General features: G+C 46.3%; 1 protein-coding gene across 3 annotated transcripts in view; it reads left to right on the top strand.

Moving 5' to 3' along the window:
- Positions 1 to 16,042, top strand: part of MAPRE2 (microtubule associated protein RP/EB family member 2) — an 88,860-nt gene that overhangs the window by 22,738 nt on the left and 50,080 nt on the right. The window contains exon 1 of one of the 3 annotated variants that reach the window (XM_086472759.1): positions 9,542 to 9,683. The exons of 1 other annotated variant lie outside the window; for it this stretch is intronic. In XM_086472759.1, the coding sequence (XP_086328885.1) occupies positions 9,565 to 9,683 (119 nt within the window). In that variant the 5' untranslated portion in view covers positions 9,542 to 9,564. Of the gene's footprint in view, positions 1 to 9,541; positions 9,684 to 16,042 lie in introns of those variants that run through there. One more of the 3 variants, XM_086472760.1, reaches the window with a different exon arrangement.

Raw genomic sequence — 16,042 nt, forward strand, 5'->3', positions numbered from 1 at the left:
TTTGTGGAAATTTGGTCTAATATGTCAAGTTCCAAAAGTCCTCTTAGGGAATGGCTGTCAGTGAGAGAAGTTTCTTGAGACAGTTTGCAAAATTTTTGTTGTTGTTGTTTTAATTCAGAGTACTAATATAAGTGTGACGTTGTTAAAGCTGTCTGTCAAAATTATTTTTCTCTTCATTTGGAGGCTATTTTATTAATAAAGCTTAGCATAAACCCTACGATAATAATGAACATTGACTTGCCATTGGAAAAAGTCTGGTTTCCATCAATAAATGAGGAAACTCCAACTTTAAGATAAGTAAGAGTATTGTGTAAAGCAGTAATTAAATTGTACTTAAGAGTTTCTTGCTCCCAGATGCTCTAGCATTTGCAAATAGTAACTGTTACTTAGAACTGAGTTACAGGTCTAAATACTTAACAGTAAGTTTAAAAGCATATGTGTAAGAAATTACCAGAAAGTAAAGAACCAAGTGCCTCAAGTGCTTGCATTTTGGCCTTAAAGAGCCTGAAATAACTAAGAGCAAGTCTATTTGAATGGGAAGATGAATTTCTGTTAAAAAATTGTAACACACATATTTGTTCTAGCCCAAAGAGGAAGCACTCCTTGATTTCTCTCTGAGCTAGCGATCACAAGCAAATCCTTGCAACCTAGTTTTTCAGAGGTGCCTCGGGGATTTCAGCTCTTCAGTACATTCACGGCAGCAACATGTCACACGAGGTGTGCGAATTCTGGGTGTTATGCAGCCCTTAAATACAGGTGTCCCTTCTTGGGGTGGCTGCGTGTGGACTAGCAGGCAAGTACTGTAGCACATTCCTCTCAGCCTGGATGAAATGAGGTATAATTAGCTAATGACAGTATGTTAGCCGGACAATAGGTGTGCTGGGGACTTTGAGGGAAGGAAACTAGTTTTGACCCAGGTCCTCTGCAGGTGGCTGATAAAGGAAAGTGGAAATTGCCCAAGCCTACAAAGACTTATGCCTGACAAAGGAAGGGTGGGAAAGAATGGGAGAAAGAACAATGGGGAAACCTCAGGTGTGGAAGAAATCCTGAGATAAAAGGGAGGAGATGCTCATCGAGTTGTAGCCGTGGAGAAAAAGGATAGGGGTTTACTTAGCTGCAGAGCTGGAAGTACTGCGCAGATCAGCAAGCAGACTGTGGAAGAAAGGATGGGGACCCACCATGGTTGTGCTGAGGGTGAAGCTTGCACAGATGTGTGACAGTAAGTGTTTTGAGGAAGCTGGTCATAACAGCAGGTCCTGTTTCGGTGCTTGTAAAATGAGGAAAGCTGACAGAAATTAGTTTTTGTGAAATGCTAGGAATGTTCCAGATAAAAAGCAGTTATCAAGAGAAGGGGCAGGCGGATGCAGACAAAAAAGCACACCACTTTCTGTGTAACTTCTTGGCATTTGCTAATTTGATGGGCACGTGAGACGCGTTGGCTTTGTAAGAAAATGATTTGTAGCACACTGTAAGGACCTGAGGAAACTGTGCAGAGTGTTTTGCAGCAAGGCACTGGATTGTTGGGCCAGGGTTTGCAATCATGGAAACACACAGTACTGAATGACTTGGCAGTGCGATTTTGATCCCGGTCAGGCATGAATACGCTCTGTGTTTCTTTCACGTTAGCTAGAGTATGTAATAGTGTTTATGTTGGCTTTTTGCTGGGTGTGGGAGGACAGGCACTTTGTCCCAGGAAACTGTTAATTAACTAACCCCTTCAAATCCTGGTTTGTAATGATCCAGCCCTTTCTGTCAGCTGGTTGAAGCATTTTTGATCCAGTAATGGATATCCAAAGACTTAACTGCCCATGTGCTGGAACCGTTATTTTCTCGTGCCAGCCTTCTCCCTTCCTCTTTAGCAGTGGTGAGCATCTTGGGCAGGTAACTGTGATGGGTTATAAACCCTGTGCGAGCTTCACGTGTTCAGCATCTGTGATGCTGGTATTAGACGAGGGGCAACACTGTATGCTGAACAGATCTTTGCCAATAATCATTCCAAAGCGTTTAAACTTCTCCTCCTTGTGTTATACGCAGGTATCAGATAGTCATGTGGAGCATTAAATTACTTGAACAGCAACATGTGCAAATCAAATGGCTGTGAGCTCCACAGCGCTGCTTGTACAATAGGAACAGAGAATCACTGATCCCAAGAGCGGTTATTAACTGCTCTTGGATTCTTAGTATGTAATATCAATGCCCAGTCAAGTTTTCATCGGAGTAATCTAACAAGTTATGTTGATAGTCATCATCTACCAGTAAAGGTATCACTTCGGTGTGGGGTCCAGGCATCTCAGATTTTCATGTTAGAAACTTCTGCCCTGGCCAAATGGTGTTGCAAAGCTTCTTCTTTGTCCTCCCCTATGCCCCTGTGTTGCTTTTATGAAATATGTCATTAGACTGAAATGCCTTCAAAGTATATTTCTGGTATTTTCGGTGTAGAACAATAAGAAGGAACATCAGAGAGCAGATTGTCCACTCCTAGCCAATTTTGTCATCTTTCTGCATTTTCCCAGACACCCTTCTTTAGCCCCAAGAAAGCCGAGAATTCCTCAACAGCTGAAAATATGTAAAGAAATGCTGGGGTTTTCTTCAACTCTCTCACATTTCCAAGCCCTTCTAGGCTTTTGCCGTTTGTAACTTGTTTCATTGGTTTCGTTTAGGATGTGAATGGCTGAAGCTCTGACTTTTTTTGGTGGTAGCAGTCACAAGCTGTACTGTATGCTCTCTTCTACAACACTGATCTCACTTTCATTTAACTAAAGTTTTGTCGTTCTCTGAGGAAGTCTAGGAATCCAGATTACATGAACGCTTTGAATGTCTTTATTGTGGCTTTTCATAGTCATTACATCTGAACTCTGACAAAACAAGCCTGGAAAACTAGTTAACACCTCAGTGCAAATGGAAGTGACTATGGTAAATCTAGAACAGCACCAGCCAAATAATTCCATGTAAATGCACATGAATGAGCCGTGAGTCGGCCTCCTGCCTCAATTCCTTTCCATCAGTATTAAAGGCAGAGTGAGACAGAGGAGTTGTTACTCCAAACATCTATTGATCACAGCCTCTGTTTATAGGTTTTCAGATGAAAGCAGCTCCCCAAGGTGTGTCTGAAACTGCTGTAGCCCGGTGGATGTCACTGAACACAAATGTAAAACACTGAAGAACTCAAAAATTTGGTTTGGTCTGAAGTTAATAGAAGTAAAATTTTTTTCTGTTTGGAATGATCCTTCACTGAGCGTTTTCTGCTCTCACTGGCGCTTTTTGTTATGTAGGAAGCATTTGATAAAAATCTGTTGGATATTCGGTGTGAACTTGTGTTTTAATACGGAATCGTGTACTGAAGAGTGCTTCTTTCTAAATAGGAATTTGGGTTTGTCTTTTTTCTTTAAAGCAGCTGAAAGGGCTGGATTTAATAAATGTCTGCTAAACCTATTTATTAATTTTAACATAACAATATTAAAAGTATATAACTAGTCTTAAAATATCTGTTCTGTCAAGGGTTTCTGAAATCCTGTTTCTGTGAACAAAAAAAGTTCTGGTTTTGCAGACAGTTTTTGAATCTGGAAATAGTCCTCTGATTTCTGTTTGATTTCTGCAGTAACTATAAAAGGTAGCTGCTGCCTTTTTAAAGCAAAATACCCACAGGCTGTGGCTCTTCAAGACCTCTCTTTAGCAAGGAGTTCATACGCTAGTAGTCAGATTGGATTTGCAGCTTATTAGGCTAAATTTTCCAGAATGCTTAGTTGACAAAGACCCCAAGTTTTATTTTACTCTTCCTCACAGGCACAGAACGCTTCTTAAATGTGACCTCTGAAATATAAATATGTCTGTATATTTAAAAATAGATTTGAATTACCTCATAGGGATGAGGTCCATGCACATTGTGTAATTGGGACAGCCCTCTCTTTTCTTTCTCTTTATCTGTCTCTCTCCAGGGAAGGCAAATAATCAAGACTTTGCTTAAAGTGGCAACACCATAATCCCCAAGGGTGGGAAGCTCATTCTTTATCTACAGGATGTCTGGAGTGATAAGTAGCTGTTTTATTAAAACTCATGCAGTGCTGCTTTGTCCTGACAAAATTATTATTTGCTGTTTGGTATGGTGAGTTTAAATGCAACGTGCCCTGAAATTTAAGGCATAGAGTGAAGAGTAACAGGATGGAGGTGGGAGAACTTATTCAGTGCTGTGTAAACAAAGGAAACCTCTAAAGTTATAGCTTTGACTTTTCAGTTGAAGTGATTTTACGCCACAGTGGGAGCTTTCCTTTGGACTGATCGGTGTGGTTGACAGTATGTCAGTGAAATGGGAAATGTGAGTTCTTCTGCGTAACCCAAGTCAGCTTGAAACTTATCGTACACCACATCATATCTGATAAACGTTCACTGTGTTAGTAACATTGCTGTTGCTAATTCCTTTATGGATGTTTCTGTGTAATACGTTATCATTACAGGTTAGATCTGTGCAGTAATTTAGGCTGGCGCAAGCCAGTGCTCTCTAATAGACATGCAGTTGCAGATACCTCATTTGTACTTGCTGTAGATAACATGCAAATCTGGATCTTTTAAGTCTTCTGTTCTTAATTTACTAAATGAAACTTTTATTCATGGTGTATACTATCAGAAATTAGGCTGATTCTGATGCAGCCTAATTAAGGATGCTCATGGTTATATCCATCTTGCTGAATCTGCTCCTGCTGGGAATAAAGCACGTCTACATACCTTAATGAATCGGGGCTTCCTTGAACAAGCAAGATGTGCCCAAGACTTAACAGAAGAGCTTTTTTTTTAGCTCTTCCCAAACTTTCTTCCTGATTTGCGCTATTCACTTATTTTCAAATCTAAGCACCGTTGGCCAACTCCTTCAGGGAGAGCCTGTTTCTGCACAGGTTTCTGATAAACGCACGCACCCTCGAGTGCTGGAAGTAACTTTGACTTTGCTCTACAGTGTGTAAAATCTGTTGCTTTGCAGAATTCTGTTAATCTGCATCCTGATAAAGGAAGACTATGAGAACAGTTAAATTAGAAAAGCAGACTACATTGATCAGGACTGCTGCTTTACAAAAGTTGTGGCCGTTGCTACCTTCTGTTTGTTTGCCTGAAATACGGTTTTCTCATTCTCTTTCCCAGTGGAAAAACTGCACTTTTGACAGAAGCGTTCATGAAACTCCTCTGAGAAGTGAAGTACATGGGCCAAAATAATTGCACTTGCGTGGTGTTTGCTACAGTTTGAAGTTGTAGCTGAGGTGTGTTCTGAGAGCAGTGCAAGGAATATCACACTGGTTCCTTTATGAACGTGAACATGAACAGAGGTGTCAGGGATGAGGGATGCTCGTTGGCCACTCTAGGGTTAAACGTGTTTTTCTTACTCTCACCCCCTATTGCCCCTGCCCTGAAGTTGTCCAAGCAGTGGGGAATTTCTGCAGTCATTAATTGTATTTATACTTTGGCTATGTCACATACAAAGCTCCCTAAAACTGTGTGTGTTTTTTTTAATCTTCTGACAAATACATCAGCAGAAGTCTCTAGCATGGCCATCACCTCTGTTTTCAGAGCTGGTGCACTGGTCACTTCTTATCAGCGTTAAAATTTATTTCCACATTAGCTGCCTAGTATAAAATTCTGGCTCGAGCATGCCTGAGGTCTTTCTAACACTGCATTTTGGGCTTTTAGGGGATTTCACTCTGAGGTGTTATAAATTACACTGTGTGGCCTTTTCACTGCGGTCTGCGAGGCCTAGAGCAAGTCAGGAGAGAGGAACTGAAAACAAAAGCTCTGAGGAGGAAGGAGCAACCAGATTTAGGAGAATGACGTTCAGGCCTGTTGCAATGCTCGCTACCGTCCGCTCTACCCAGTTCACCACAGCAGAAATCCCAGTACTGGAAGGCATGTGCTGGGGTAGGGGGGTGCCTATTTCATCTTCAGCACCCCTGGGACTTGCTGTATTCTCCAGGGGAAGTGTGGGATCACCTTCTGTCCAAAGTCGGGTGGGAAGTGGGGAACACCAGGGTAATGTGGCACGGGAGCGGGTGACCCTGACAGGGTGTGACATCTCCATCCTTGGAGATTTTCAAGATTTGGCTAGACCATGGTCATGTCACCAAACATGACCTGATCTGGTGTTGGTGGTGATCCTGCTCTGAGCGGGAGATTGGACGGGACGGCCTGCATAGGCCCCTTCCAGCCATTGCTTCTGTGGTTTGCAGTGCTTGAAGATCTATTACATCAGATTTTGTAATTCCACCTTTCCTGGCTCTTTGCTTTATTTCATCTGTGTGTCACTTGTGAGTACTAGATTTCGTTACTTTCCACATACCATAGGGGGGGGGGTTTATCAACACCATTTACTCTTCAAGCTGCTTTTCTCTTTGTATGCCTACTGCACCTAAAATCCATAAAGGCAGCACAGATGCACAGGCACCTAATAGCAGCAACAGGGTCCTCTTTCTCGTTCTGTGTCGCTGGATCGATGTCCAGGACTGTCCAGGACCTCTCTGCTCAGAACGAGGAAAGTGGGAAGAAGACGCTGGTGGCTTCCTGCGTGTAAGATAAGAGCCGTGTTTGTGGGCCATGCAGTGCTCAGAAGGAGATGGAAGTGGAGGGCGTGCCGTGCGTATGGAATCCACCTTGTGCCCAGTACCCCCCAGGCTGTGCTCGATCAACCGAAGATCTGAAAACCAGCACCAAGCTCCCTTTGCCGAGGCCTGGCTCAGCCTCCAGCAAGGCAAGGTACCGCGTTGAGGCAGCGTGTGTTTTCTGACCTTGGATCCTAATGCAGCGGCAAGAAGGGGTGTGAAGCGAGGCTGCCGTGCTGTCCTCACCTGCACTCCTCTCCTGTAGCTTTGCCAGTACATGTTTTAAACAGTTTTGGAGACTTCAATAAAGAAGCTTCTGTTCTTTGCCACTGGTGAAGAAATAAAAATATTTTTACAAGTTAGGGTAGCAGAGTGTTTTACTGCTCGCTGCCTAGCGGAGCAGGTAGGGTTATGTCTGGCAGCTACAGACCTGCTATAGATTATTTTTATATTCTGTCACCATGTAGCATTTCTGGCTTCTCCATGCTCTTGAGTGTTACTAAGACACTTACTGGCCTTTTTAGAAGGACGTATTTTGTTGCTTGTTTTGAAAAAGACTCAAAGGCAACTTTCTCCAGCGGGTTTACTTTTGCCAGATGAATGGAACATTTTTCAATAAAGTATGTCAACTGCAAATGTCTATAGGTTGGTTACTGAAAGTGAAATTTGAGTATATTTGAAAACCTGGCAGAAAGAATAAATAAAACCTCCTGTCTTGATGATCAGAGGACCGTGGCAGATTGGCAGACTAATTTGAGTTTTGTTAGCGATTCCTCTCTGTGTGTCTTAATGTATACTTCTGATTTAAAACCAAGCAGTTTCTCAGCGGTTCAAGTGCTGTGCCGTTGGTGTTCAGTTATCGCTCGTATTCACCTTACAAGTTCTCTGTGAATCCAGAGTCCGTATCATGAGCATAATCATGTAAACTAAGCTTTCAGCAAAGTGTCCTCTCAGTCTGAAAGGTTAGATAAAGATAAGTTAAAATTCCATAAAATTGCTTTCTTTGTGCAGAAAAAGTCTGAGGTATAAACCTGATCAAACTCGTACTTCAGAACTTCCGAGTTTTATTAAAATATCAGCATGTGCCTCTAAGAACATATTAGAAAGACTCATATTGCTTCCATTGGACCTGCCACCTTAAAACTTACTTTTAAGAGAGTTGGATTTGGGGGTGCGTTTTTTTTTTTTTTTAAGATGTTGGCAGATCTGCCCACATTTTTTGTTTCTTTTGCATCTAACAGCCTTGAGGTCACACAGAGCTGTTCAGAGACTCTGCCCATAGTCACTCTTGCTGGTTTCTGTTTAGAGAAAACAATTTGTAAATGGTTGGCTGGCTTGTTCTTCCAGTGTGGTAAATGTGTGAGTTTTGATCCCCTGTTGGGACATGAGGGTAGGTTTTACTGCGGTGAGGTTCAGACCTGCTCCTGAGGATGACCAGCGTTGCTCTGTGGTTAGTGTCAAACTTTGAAGGATGTTGCTATTTGGGCAAGGGGAGATATGCAGAAATCAGAGATATGCAGAGGGAAATGAACTCTGTGTGTGTGTGCGTGTGTAAGAAACTGTTTTAAATGAAGGGGAGGGAGAGCTGAGAGGTTGTGTGAGTGGCGGAGCTAACAGAGCTAGCAGTGCCAGCAGTTCAGTGCTACTGCCTTGGCAGGATTTTTCCCTTCTCGTTTCTGACCCAAGCCGGATTTTAAAGGACGTGCCATCAGATGGTTTCTCTGTGTAATCCTGAGAGCAGGAGAAAGCTGGAAATGTGCAATGCAGCTTGACAGGTGTTTCACTGCGCTCTCAGTGAAGCTGTAAGCAGGGATATAGAGCTGGGTAACTTGGACATCTTGGAACTGGGGGGGGGGGGGGTGGGCGGGGAGGGCGGTGGAAATCCAGGCGGAGCAGAGGACACAGGAACAGGGGGAAAAAAAAATAGCATCCATGAAATGAAACCTTCTTTTTATGCTTTGGAGTCCATGATTTCTGACACCCTTGTATTCTCACCCCATTTAATATTTATGCCCATTTTTGTTAACGAAGTGTCTACCGCATTAAACACAAAACCTGTTCTTGCGATCTGCGGCCAGTGGAGCTGGCAGACGCGGGCAAGCTGCGTAGGGTGGAGATGGCCATGGCCCCAGGCACCCCAAAACTGAGGGGAAGATGTTCAGGAGAGCTGGGCGGTGTTGGAACGGCACAGCTGCCATCTGGGCACCGCACGGAGCGGCGCGTTGCGGGGGCTTGTGTGGTGCTGATGGCCAAACCCTGGAGCCCCAAATAGCTCAGCTGTGCGTCAGGGAAAGGCGGGTGATGCTGGGGGGGGGGGGGGGGGGGGGCAGGGAAAGGCGAGTGGGGAGGAGGTACCGGGCTCTGAGGTCTCGGTTGTTCTCCTAAAACCGGGGCGCATTCGTAGCTGCCGTTGTCATGGGGAGGGGAGGGCAGGGGGACGGCGTGGTTTCCCCGCCCCGTTGCCGGCGGGGAGAAGGACGTGTTTCTGTGCCGCCCACGGGTGCCGGGAGAGCCGCGGAGGCGGCGGGATAGCGGGGGGGGGTGTGGGTGGGTGGCGCGGAGGGCTTTGTCTGCCCGCACCGAGCAGAACCGCCTCACAGCTCGGGCCGGCCCCGCCACCCGCGGGGGGGTGGACGGCGGATTCCCCCCCCCGCACACAGAGGGGCCGAGCGGCCCTTTGTGTGGGGGGCCGCGGGGCGGAGCGGTCCCTCCGCGGCCCTCCCTTCCCTTCCCTTCCCTTCCCTTCCCCGGGCGCCGCGGGGCGGCCGCGGCGCGGAGGGAGGCGAGGCGCGGAGTCGGCGGTTGCCATGGTGATGGGGCGGTCACGTGGGGCGGCGGCGGCGGCGGCGGCGGCACAGCGGCAGCGGCGGCGGGGCTGACGTGCGGCGGCGGGGGGCGGGGCCGGCGCGGCGCGGGGCGGGCGGCGAGAGTCGGCTGCCGCCACCTTCCGCACACCAGCAGCGCGGGGCTCTGCGGAGCGGCGGGAGCGCCAATGCCCGGACCGACCCAAGCCCTGTCCCCAAATGGCGAGAACAATAACGACATCATCCAGGATAACGGGACCATCATCCCCTTCAGGAAGCACACGGTGCGGGGGGAGCGCTCCTACAGGTACTGCGGCGGCTGGCGGGGCGGCGGCGGCCGGGGAGGAGGAGGAGGAGGAAGGGGAAAGGGAAGGGGGGGGGGGGGGGGGGGGGGCTGCAGCGCGGGGGGCAGTTGCATAAGGCGGGCGGGCTGCAGCCGTGTGGGTCGTGTGTGTCCGTCGTCCCGTCCGTCCGTCCGTGTGTCGTGTTCCCAACCCCCCCCCCCCCCCCCCCCCCCCCCCCCCCCCCCCGGCAGCCCCAGCCCCGCCGGTGCGGGCGGACGCGGGGCTGCGGCGTGCGGCGGCGCTCGCATTGTCCGGCGGGGAGGCGTTTGGTGAATAGGCGGGATGTCTGCGGGGGTTCGCCGCTGCCGGGAGAAGGAAGGCGGCGAAAAATAATATTGGGGGAAAAAAAAATACAACAAAAAAAAAAAAAAAAGGAAAAAGGGGGAGAAAAAGGGGAGGGGGGAAAAAAGGCGAGACGAGAGGGGGAAAAAAAAAAAGGAAGGAAAGAAAGAACGGCGCGCAGGCAGCCAGCTCCCCCTGGAAAGAGCCGCAGCACCTCGCTGCGGATCTCGGAGGCGGCGCCGTGCGGGAGGCGGCGGCCGGGGCTGGCGGGGCGCGGGCAGCCCCTGCCCGGCCCGCGGTACCGCACCGGGCGCTGCCCTGCGGGGCGGCCGGGCACCCCCGTTCCCCCAACACACACCGGTCCTGGGGGTGACAGCGACCTCCCCCGCTCCTCGGGGCGGAGGTGACAGCCCCTCCCGGGGCTTGCGCGGGGGAGGGGGGGGGCGGCTCCATTCGCCCCCCGCCCTCCGCCGGCCGCGGCGGCCGGAGCCAGCCCCATTTTGTGTTTATTTATCGGTTTTTATTGGGGGGGGGGGGGGGCGGGGGGGGCACGTCCTTTGTCGCAGTTGAAGGCGTTTTTGATGAATCGTTTGGCATGCGGTGCTGGCAGCGCTTCTGCATTAACATCGCTGACAATATGTTCCGGCAGATAAGCTCATTAAAATTGTTTGCATTGTTTGATAAGGGTCGCGGCGCAGCCCGGAACGCAACTGGTTTTATGTGCTCCTTGCTGCCGGCTCGAAGGGTGATGATACGGCCAGTAGCTCCCCTTATGTTAATATACAGTTATTTTAAATACTGCCTGGGTGACAGCAAGCAATGCCTCTGCAGAGAACACGCCCCTTAACGCTGGTTTTCAAACAGCAGGAAATGATGCTGCTTTCAAATATCTGACTAAAGTGGCGAGTTTTATGCTCGATTAGATGAAAACAAATGTGGATGACTTGGCTTGTTCGTCTGAAGAAAATCAGTGGTTTTTTTCTTCTGCTGAGGAATAACAGAGCTGCTACCGGCATAGCCGACCATTAATAACCTTAACAGGGAATCTCATTGTTGATCACACGCTGACGGGTGGTCGTGAAATGCCTCGGAGATCCAAGCGTGTGGATTGTTCGAATACCACAAAATTTAGCCTGTCCCTCTCTCTGAATCTATTGATGCTTTGTGTAATGAAGCTGTGGTGCACACATTTAGCACAAAGTAGCAAAATTGGTAAAGACCTATTTATTTCTACTTGCAGGAAGATTGGAGCTCTCGTTGCCCATATCTAAATTTCAGCTGAGCCGTACAAGACTGTTTCAGAGGAAAGCTGTATTTCCATCATGCACCTAAGCAGAAATCTGAAATAGATTTGAAATAGATTATCATGCATCCATCTTTAGTTGTTCTGACGTGTGTCATAGGTGATGCTGGTTGCTCCCTCACTGCTTTCCTTCAGAAGGGTTATTTGGAAAACCTCTGTTGAATGGAGTTCTCCATTGTCCTTCCGCAATAGGTTTGAACATAATTTTCTGCAGCCATCAACAAGTCTGTTTTCTTGCCCTTCTGCCTGTTGTATCGTACATTGAACTATGTCTAGAAAAGACATTTTGTCAGGCTGCTCTGTTAAGCACAGGATGACAGAAGTAGTTATATTACTTGCCGAGTTTTCCAGAAACTGTAAAGTTGTTCTGCCTCCGAATAGCCTTTCATCCGGAGGAGTGCTCCTTAGTCTAGTAGAGCGCTGTGTCCATTTGTATCCGTACCTAGAGCAGTATAAATACTAATGCTAATGTTGCAAGTTATTTTGGGGCAGTAAATAAATAATACAATTCAATATATTTGGGGAATAAACCTTTAATGCACAAATAAAAGTTTCCACTGTGGAATCCTGTTTAGGTTCTCTTTGCCTTGTGGAAACCTACCCTGATCTACAGAGTCATGGCACCCATATCTGTTGATTTCCCCTTTCTCCAAGGTGGAGAATGATACTTAATTTGTTTTCGTCTGTAGCTCTAAGCACTTTATGAAGTAAATGTCATCCATAACAGAAAGAAAACCTTACAGAAAATATGTGAAAACTGTGGTGAAACTTCTCCTTGACACTGGAAAAGAATGGGCTTTTAACTTCCATGAAAACCTTTAGTAGCTGGACTAGTTTGGTCCTTGCAGCAGAAGATCACTAAGCAGAACAGATTAATACCATCAGTATTGTGCCTGCTACCACGCTGGACTGTTGGTGCTGTGCTGACTTTGAAGCAGACTTACGGAGCAGCCTGTACAGCTTCGCCATATGACACATCAAGTTGCTATGCCTCTGATTGTCGGGCTGGTTTGTTCCATCTGTATCTAGAAATATGGAATAAATATGTCATTAAACACAGCCTGCAGCGTGACATCAGATCAGCAGTTGCACCAATCTAGAAGTACGTACTTTGATCGCAGTACACTTCCGCGTACTGCAGCTTTGCTCCTAAGTTAAACTGCGTCTACCATATGTAGAGAGGTTCAGTATTTGCCTTTCACTTCTCTCTCCTGTAATATCAGAAATGCTTGCTTGTTTTACTTCTTTTAAGTGCTCTGTTTCATAAATATTTTAAAACAGAAGTAGTGTGTGTTGATCGGAATGAGCTTGTGTTTACCAGTTTAGATATTCTCAGACCTAAAAAAAAAAAAAAGCGCTTTACTGTTTCAAATACCAGCTCCTGCCCAAGATTTGATATCCAACTCCTGAGGCGGATTTAAAAAGAGCTGAAGTTTATACTGTTTTGGAGACTAGGAAGCTGCCATGGAAGGAATTGCCCTAAGTTACCCACCAAGTTGAGGATGCAGCAGGGGGTTGAACTTGTACCATAGGAGTGCCAACCATGTGCTCCGTATGCAAAGCCACAAATAGTTTTCCTGAGTCTTCCAAAGGCCGTATTATATTTTGCAGACTGGGACATACAGGTCCGAGGTGTTAAGTTTCTCATCCAGCCTTACTTAGCTGGTAAATGGAAACCAGGCACTTTGGCATAAAATTTAGTCACAGGGAGATGTTACCTTTCAGAGTAAATAACTGTAATCAATCTGTATTTCTCTAGTGAAATCCTATTTGAGGTACTTCAGATCCAGGAGACTGACTTTAAAATTTGGTTGCAACTGAGGTGTCATTTTGTTGGCCCAAAATAGATTTGGGCTCCTTTCTGAGAATGACATTACATTTAATTATAGTTTTACTTGTATGTTCAAAGACGACTGAAAAAATTCAATGAGAAACCAAATCAACAGCTGTGTGGAGAATTTTTTTTAAACAGGGCATGTCTGCAGTGCTTTTTTGCCAGACTCCAGGCATCTTGTGTGGTTGATCAGCTCATCGTATTTTTAAAAGCTAGCGGTACAAAGAGTTTGAGTATTTCCAGGTTTGAATACGTACCTAGCCTAAACCACTCTGGTTTAAAAGGAACGAACTGTTGTACCCTCCTTTGCAGGATACCGCGCCTAACTTTTGGTTTATCTGTGTGCTGCTAGAAAAATGGTTTTCTGGTCCTTCGTACACTGGCTATATTTAGTTTTCTACCCAGAACTTTCATGAAGGGGGGGGAAGGGGGCTAACTTCCTGATGATTTTTCTTCAAATCTCTAAGCTAAAAGAAACTAAACTGAAAAAACTCCTATCGATGAGAATGTACCTTTGTAATGGTATCTGTTTTAAATACTTGATTTTCCTAAGTGTCGTCTTCCTTTTAGAAATCATTGTTTAAGCTGCGAATGTGCGATGGTGCTGTGCATAATAATGAAAGCTGGACGGAAGCGGCGATTTCCTCACCCATTGCTGAAATAAACGGTGGGGTGTTACAGAGCGTATCTGACCGTCTTTTACTGCGGTACGAGCTGACAGTTTCCACGATAAAAGCTGAGATTTAGGTTATAGCAAAGTCTGTTTTGGCCTTTGCCTTCTCAACTCCCGAGGGATTGCCGGACGCAGGCAGAGAGCATCCTTCCCTCGGCAGGACATCCCCTGCCACGGTCTCCGGTGACTCTGTGCCTTCCGCACGTGTGCAGCTTTACTCAGGGTACGAAGGGAGACTTACTGCTTTGCCTTACTCTGGGCGGAAGGCATTTCTTGCTCTAAAATTAGGTTCCACTGAATATGGTAAGCAGGTAATTCCACTGAAGTAAAAAAGGCCGTTTGTGTTGATAAAATTTATAGATGAAGGCCCAAACTTGCTGAGAACTGGGAAGATGATACAGAGTAAAAGCAGTGAGTTGTCTTCTCACTTCCTAGTACAGATGGGTGTGACTGTTTTCATCCTCTGAAACTGTAAATGCTAGTCAAAGCAAATGCTACTGAATATATTAGTAACTGAAACAGTATTTTCAGAGACATTTGCTCTTGGCCTAACTGCTCCTATTGCAGATTGTGAGAAGTTTGCCCTAGATTTCACTGGAAGCAGGAGAAAGGCAATAATAAATGTTCGTTTAAAAAAAAGTCATAAATCACACCCCATAAATCTGGCTTGAGATTTTTCTAAAAGTAGTATTTGTGATAACCCCCTTGTCTGTCAAGCATCTGGGTTGTGACAAGATAGGCTCTAGCTGTCCAAGAGAAGACCATCTTGATGACTTAGAGCATAAGAGGTACCATGCAGAAATCTTTCCTTGGTTTCTGTGAGCTTAAGATACTCTCTATTTTCTCTTCTTTCACTTTCATAAAGCTGGCTTCTTGTCGCTGCCACTGCTCCTCTTCTTTAATCTTGTTTTCTGATTAGGGCGTACTCTGCCTGGGGAGTGCTGTTTTGGTGAGTATCTTCTGCTGGGCAGGTCCAGCTCTCAAAAAGTACAGGGTGACACTGTCTGAAGATAACTGGGAGTCACATGTGAGTGGATGTACATGTCTTGGAGGGTTATGAGGATGACTCTGCTCAATACTGCGTCGGTAGTTTGAAGCCTAGGTAGTCCGTGCCTGTGTTACTGGGCTACCTCTCTTGACCTGGGTTTAGATCTTCCTTGAAGGCAATACCTTCACAATGTGTTGGGAGTTGAGGGTATTTGTTAAAATCAGGGGCTAAGAGAGAGGAAGCTTTATGGAGGAGGGAAAGAGAAGAAAACAGCACACCACAGACAACTCCGTTTGTGTAAGGAAGTGGAAATAACTTTCAGACGGCACCATCTTCTCAGCTTGCACCCAAGCGCTCTCACCAAAAAGGTCTGAGTGCCCCTAATTTGCACCCAGCCTCCGTGGGTTTCGGAAACATCCTGTAGGTGGGAGGCTGCGTTCTGGTTTTTGTTGCGTGGTGTGGGGTTTTTTTTTAGCCTACCTTGTTGAACTGCATAGCAACAGCAGTGTGTTTCTGGCATGCTAACAGAAAAAAAAAGGGAGCAAGTTTAGGCTATGTGAGAACTTAACCTGATGCTGTCGCTTTTAGAAACAGACATTTTGGCTTCTGCCTAGTTTCTGTCCTCCCTGGAAAACAGCCACTGAAAAATATGCTGCGTTGTGGAGAAAAGGTGATTTGGAGGTGGGGCTGTGGACCAAGAGAGCCTTATTAAAGCCGTTTCTTTGAGTTGTTCTTCCTTTGCTGCATGAATGGCTGGTTTGAGGGAGATGCAGCTACCTCATGACAAGCAGGCTGGACCGCAGGAATGTTCTCCTAGGTGGCATACCTGGACTGACCTTTTGAGATATCAAACCTGTTTTGGAAGTCAGTAAGAAAAAAAATGAGCGTAGAAGGTCTACGTTTCAAGCCTTGGCATTTGAACGAGTGACTTATTTTTTTAAAAAAATATCTTCAGGGGTTCTGGTTTGGGGCTTGAGGGGGAGCTTAGTTTAATTCGACAGTCTTTTTCTCCTTCCTCATGCCCAAAGCTAATTATAGCAAAGGCTTGGTAAGGAAGAAGATAAATCGTGTGCCAGCTTTTCATTTTGGAGATGCAACTTTCAGCCTTTGTTTGATAATTGAAAACGAGTGGTCTCGCCACATCTGCTCTCAATCACGCGAACCACTGAGCGGGATGGCACGAAGGCTGCAGCGCGGAGTAAGCGAGGTGGTGGTGGTGGCAGCGAGGCTCGTGCTGCACCG

This window comes from Leptosomus discolor, chromosome 13 (assembly GCF_034619465.1).
Source record: "Leptosomus discolor isolate bLepDis1 chromosome 13, bLepDis1.hap2, whole genome shotgun sequence".
In the NCBI taxonomy this organism is placed as follows: Eukaryota; Metazoa; Chordata; class Aves; order Leptosomiformes; family Leptosomidae; genus Leptosomus; species Leptosomus discolor.